We start from the raw sequence: 6,000 nt of genomic DNA, 5'->3' as shown, positions 1-6,000 counted from the left end.
GGCAGCCGGGGAAGTGGGCAGGCTGGGCAAATGCGGAGGGAGGCCTGGGAGGGGGCGGGCCCAGGGAGGGTGCCGGCGGGGACTGGGGGGCTGGTGCTAGGGTGGTCCGGGGAGTGGGTGGGGGGAGAGTCCGCGGAGGGGACGAGCTCCGGGAAGGGAGCGGGGGGCGGGGCGGGGTCCGGCGATGGGCGGAGCGGGCGTCCGGGGAAGGGCGCGTCCAGGAGGGGGCGAGCGGGGCGGGTCCGGGACGGGGCGGGCCCGGAGAGGGGGCTGGTCCCGGGGCTGCCCCAGCTCGGCCGGGCGCGGAGCGGGGCGCATGGCGCCGGGTGCACGGCGCGGGGGCTACGAACAAAGGGTCCCCAGCGGCGGCGCGGGGACGGTCGCGCTCGGACCCTGGCCCTGGCCCGGCCCCGGCCAGGCCCCCTCCCCGGGTGCCGCGCCCCCACGGAGCCGAAAAATGAGGCGCGCCCAGCACGGGCCGCTGCTCTGGCTCCTGTCGCTGCTGCTGCTGCTGCTGTCGCCGCAGGACGGCGTGCGCGCCGCGCAGTCCCAGGTCCCGTGAGTATTCTCAGTCGACAGAGGAAGCGGGTCGCCCTCTGGGGTGAGGATCGTGGGGACTGGCCCGGAGAGTCGCAAGGACCTGTCCAAGGCCACACTGTCTCGGCGTTGGGCGGGACCTGGAGTCTTGTCCCCAGAATCGAACGGGGGAGGGGGCGCCCTGAGGCTTCCGAAGTGGCCCCGTGGAGGTACAGGGACTCCCTAAAGCTAAAGGCTGCCAGGCCAGCCCCGCCCCTCCGCCACCTCGCCCCCTTGGTGCGACCGGGACTGTCGTCCTGGGTGGCGATCTCCGGTAGTCCAAGGCATGAAGGTAAGAGGCGGGTGTCTTGCCTAAGACATGGGGGGACGTGGGAGGTTCTGTCTCCCTTGGGTGGGCGTGGTAAAGGGGGGGGAGAAATGTTCGTTTTGCTTCCACGTATCCCCCAGTTTGCTTACACAGCGTCTGGTGGTGGCCACAGCAGGAGGCGAATTAACCAGCTGCTGGGGAGAGTTTCCCATTCGTTGGCGTCATAGGGAGTATTTCCAGAGCTGCCAAATTCAGGGGAGCCCTGCAGGGCTGTGGATTAGGGGGGCTGCCCTGGGCTGCACAAGCTCAGGCTTTTAGTCCAGCTGGGTGTTTAGGGAGATGGCTAGAAGCAGCCCTTGTTTAGGAGTTTCCAGAAAACAGGTAAACAGTGAGACTAGGTGGGTGTCGTCACTTCCAGCTGCTCTCCTTTCTGGTCACTGAAAAGTAAAACGACATATTGCTCTCTGAGCATGGGCATTTTCCTACCCTGGGCTTTGTGAAATTGGAACCTTGCAAACTTTTGTCTTGATGCTTCTTTCCAAGCTGGCACCCCTTAGAAGAGCGGTTCTCAGCCCCGGGGCGATTTTTGTCTCCCTGAGTTCATTCGCCAGTGTCTGGAGGCTTGTCGTGGAATCTCCCCTGCGGAGGCCAGGGATGTTGGTAAACTCCTGCAATGCACAGGACAGTCTCCCGCCCTCAGCACCACAAAGGATTTGGCCCCCAGTGAGAGACCCTGCCTTACTCGTGTAAGGGCCACATTCAGAGTCCCTGTGTTGCAGAGTTTTAAACAGTTCTTGGAAGTGTTAGCCTCTTACTAAAGTTGCCCTGGGATCTTAACATCTGTTGAGTGAAATGGAATCCCCGAGCTGGGAGGCACAGTGGGGAAGAGTCCCCAAATGGCTGACCCAGGGTCCCAGGTTAGCCAACCTCTAAATCAGAGACATGGTCCATCCTGCCCAAAGAATCCCGTTTTAGGAATAGCCCCAGATACGCACCTGCGTAACCCGAGTGACTTGCGTAAGGAATCCCTGGCCCCAGAATGCAGCATAGATTTGCACACTGTTGTAAGACCAGTTCTGTCTATACTTAACCAAACACCACCTTCCCCAGTCTGGGACCTTCCATGACCAGAAGAATGAGGAGCCACTCTCAGCTTAATTGCTGGAGGGTGGGTCAGGGGTGACAGTGATCGGCTGGCAAGCATCCCAACAGCTTCAAACAGCTGCAACTTCTGAATTTGGTTACATCTGGGAAGTTGGATGAGGATTTTAACACACATCTGGGTTAGGACTTTAAAAGGTGACCAAGGAAAGTGAACACATAACTTGTATATTCCTCAAATGTTCTTCTGCACTCAGCAGGAGCTATATGCAAGACCCATCTAAACTCTAGGGGTCAGCTGGGGGCTGGACATTAAGACTCTGTCCTAAAGGAGACCACATTCTGTGCTGGAGTGGGACAGGACACCTACGAGCCTGGGTCATTGCACGTGCTGGGCAGTGCAGGAGTTAGATGGCACACAACATGTACCTAGGGTCATCACAAGCTGCAGTAACTCGGTCCTGGAGTCAGACAGTACACACATCTCCCAGGGGACTGAACTCTGGTCATTTTTCATTTTGGACAGTGCACAGTGTGGTACCAAAGTCAGTGCACAATGTAGCCAGTGCTGCAGCCAGGCAGCAAACAACATGAGTCCACTGTGTCTTTGAAAATGCAAAATTTTTTATGACATCTTCATGAAGTCACGAAGTCCAGTTTATCAATGATTTATTTATTTATTCATTTATTTTGGCAGCTGGATGGTATGGGGATCTGAACACTTGACCTTGGTGTTACAAGGCTGTGCTCCAGCCAGCTGAGCTAACCAGCCAGCCCTATCAATGATTCTTTTATGGGTCATGCTTTTGGTATCTTATCCAAGAAATCTTTGCCTAACTCAAGCTCACGAACACTTTCTCCTACGTTTTCTTCCAGTGCTCCTATAGTTTTCCTCTTGCATTTAGATCTGTGACCCACTATGAGTTAATCTTAGTGTATGGTGTGAGGTAAGGGTCTAAATTCACCTTTTTATACGTTGTTTGGCTTTTTTTTTTTTAGCAGTTGGCTGGTACGGGGATCCAAACTCTTGACCTTGGTGCTATCAGCAACATGTTCTCCCAAGTGAGCGAACCAGCCAGCCCCTAAATTCATCTTTTTGCATGTGGATGTGAGGTTGTCCAAGAGAAGATTTTGAGGAAATGCAAACCTCTCCTAATCTCAGTGCCTGGTCCAGTTTTTCCCTTCAGCCTATCTCTTTCCGGTGCCCATAGTTCTGTATGGTCAGAATTGTGGTGCCTTTGTTGCCAGGGTTCTTGGTATGTGCTGATGCATCATAAGCATTTCATGTGATTACAGAGCCTTTGTGATTTTCTGCAGAAGGTTGAGGATACTGGGAGTCAGGAGCTCCAGTGGGAAGGACCTGGGCATCCAGATCAGGTGCCCTAAGAGAGAGCCCTCTCCTGCCTGGCTGTGCGATCTTGTGCATGTTCCTTATCCTTCTGGAGCATCAGTTTCCAATCGGGAAAGAAGGATAAAGACACCTCCCTTCTGGAGGTGGAAAGAGAGGGCTGCCTCATGCAGTTGTTCATGGAACTTTTCCTGTTTTGGGCCATTCAGTTTGGTTTCAGTTCTTAAAATGAATTCTGCTTCTTTCCCTTGGGTTTTGGGGTCTGGCAGCCTGGGTAAGAATCCTGGTCCTTCATGGACGGGGGCCCATGACTTGGCTTCTCTGAGCCTTATTTTCTGACTCTGGAAATAGGGGTGATTTTAGCACTTCTCACAGGGTGGCTGTGAGGATGAAGTGGGATCCTGCTGGTTACCTGGTTTATGAAGGAGAGTATTTCAGACTGGGTGCAGCATGTGCCAAGGTCCTGTGGCAGAAGGAAGTAGCTGAGAAAAGAGGCTGGAGACTGGAATGCAGAGAGCAAGGCAGGGTGTAGTGCTGGCTGGATCCAATGAGGCCAGACTCATACTCAACATGGGGGCTTCAGAGATGAATAAGCCAACCCTGGGTCTCAAGGATTGGTGGGGGACGTGGGCACATAGAGCGACATGCTAGGCAGGTGTGACCAGGAAAAGGCGAGAGTCTGCCTGGGAAGAGTCCTGACCTAGCCGGGGTGATGCGAGGCCAAGGGTGGGTCAGACCTTCACCTTGGTTCTCGTTTCCTGCAGGGGCTATCTGATTGCTGCTCCCTCTGTCTTCCGCTCGGGAGTGGAGGAAGCCATCAGCGTGACCATCTTTAACTCCCCAAGGGAAGTCACAGTCCAGGCTCAGCTGGTGGCCCAGGGTGAGGCGGTGGCGCAGAGCCAGGGAGCCATCCTGGGTAGGTCCCCGGGTGCCTGACCAGGGCTTCCTCTCCCTTTGCAAAGTGGAGCCACTCGCTGGCCTTCAGGGCTGGGGCATCGTGGGCACTGCTTTGCTTCTCTTCCATCTCACATCCCAAGATGGAGGGAGGGAGGGCACATTGCATTCTCCCCATTTTACAGATGGAGAGAGGAAGGCCCAGAAGGGGCAGCTACCTACCCAGTCTTGGAAAGCAGAGCACATTGTTCCTCGGTGGTCCTGGTTCTGTGGGTGCAGATCAGGATAGAGTCAGGGCACTCTCCAGTGTCAGCTTTGGTGGGACAGGGGGCCTGGAGGGGATCTCATGACCACTTCAGACCTTTTGTTGGGCTCCCAGAACCCCTGAGCTGTTAGACCCAGACCTGCCCTCACAGGTCTGTCACTGAGTGGAGCTGAGGCCCTGTAGCCAGTCTCTCCCCCATCTCCTTGGTCAAATCAGATGACATTCCTCATGCAGAGCCTGATCAGGCCACAGGAGACACAGAGACAATGTCAGGGTCTCCAAGGCCAGTGAGGCAGCATCTGTCCCCTGGGAATGTGGGGAAATGTGTTTGGAAGGGATAGGAATGTGGAAGCTAGGAGGACTTCAGCAGACAGTCCCAACTTGGGTGGCCAGCCCTGAAATGCAGCTCAGGTTGGGCTCTCAGAACTAGGAAGAAAGTCCACTGGCATTGCTGGCTGGCTCCTTGCCCCACATTCTGATGGGAACTGCATCTCCCACCAAGATCAGAGGGACTGCCAGTTTCCCAGGACTGCTGCATAAAGTCCTAGGATTCCCTCTGATTGGCCCATCTTGGGTCATTTGCCCAATCCTGATCTAACCACTGTGACCAGAGGGAATGGAGTGTACCAATTGGCTCATCTTGGGTCATGTGCTCAACTCCAAACCAATCACTGTCACCAGTGGGAAGGCCTATGCAGATTAGCACAGAATCCCAAGGGAGGTGGGTGGAGCCCTTCTGAGCCACATGGATTGGGAGCTGGGCAGGTAGCTCCTCCAAGGAAATTGGGGTTCTGTTAGCAGGAAATGGGGAATGAATGCTGGGAGGCAAAAATAGTAGATGCCTAATCAAGTTCTGGAGGCCAGAATGACCCAGACAGGTGTCACAACCACAAATGACCCAGTGTGGATAGAAGCATGAGGTGATGGGAGACCAGTCAGGTCCACTGGGGACCTCAGTCTCCTCTTCTTTTTCTCCACCCTTCTCCTTGTTCCTCTCCTCTGGTGTTTTCCCTTCACACCCCTCACAGTTTACTTTGGGCGGGGGCCAGGGGTGACATGAATGAAGTATGCAGGCAGGCCAGCTCTCTCCTGAACAGCTCAGCTTTGTCCATCCCCTCTGGCCTTCGGCTTGTGCCAGCTTGGAGGAAACCTCATACTTCTGCCAGTTCCAGCCCAGCCCATGCCAGCATGACCTAGGGTGTATTTGTTCAAAGAAAACCCCTCTGGGTTGAGAAAGTCCCTGTTTGTAAGGCTGCAGCTCAGGGAGACAGAAAAACACAGCTCCCAGTGTAACCTTTTTCATTTTATTTTCACTTTTAGATAAAGGGACGATCAAACTCAAGGTAAGCTGTGAATGTTTCCTGCAAATCCTTGTTCACATAAAGACTTTTTTCATAGTTTCAATTAAAGGGTACACGCCATGGTGTTTCCTGCTATTTTCTCCTAACACGTCATAAACACACCTCCATGTTTTTAAGTGTTGACAATTATAATTTGCATCTTATTGTAAACAACAGCCTATCGCACCTCTCTTAGTGGGGGTTAATT

General features: G+C 54.3%; 1 protein-coding gene across 1 annotated transcript in view; it reads left to right on the top strand.

Annotated features, from left to right (window-relative positions):
• Positions 1 to 316: 316 nt before the first annotated feature.
• Positions 317 to 6,000, top strand: part of CPAMD8 (C3 and PZP like alpha-2-macroglobulin domain containing 8) — a 91,942-nt gene continuing 86,258 nt past the window's right edge. The window contains 3 exon segments of the mRNA XM_063110065.1: positions 317 to 558; positions 4,058 to 4,209; positions 5,773 to 5,795. Of these exon segments, the coding sequence (XP_062966135.1) occupies positions 317 to 558; positions 4,058 to 4,209; positions 5,773 to 5,795 (417 nt within the window).

This window comes from Cynocephalus volans, chromosome 10 (genome assembly GCF_027409185.1).
Source record: "Cynocephalus volans isolate mCynVol1 chromosome 10, mCynVol1.pri, whole genome shotgun sequence".
NCBI lineage: Eukaryota > Metazoa > Chordata > Mammalia > Dermoptera > Cynocephalidae > Cynocephalus > Cynocephalus volans.
This window is presented reverse-complemented; position numbering and strand designations above follow the sequence as displayed.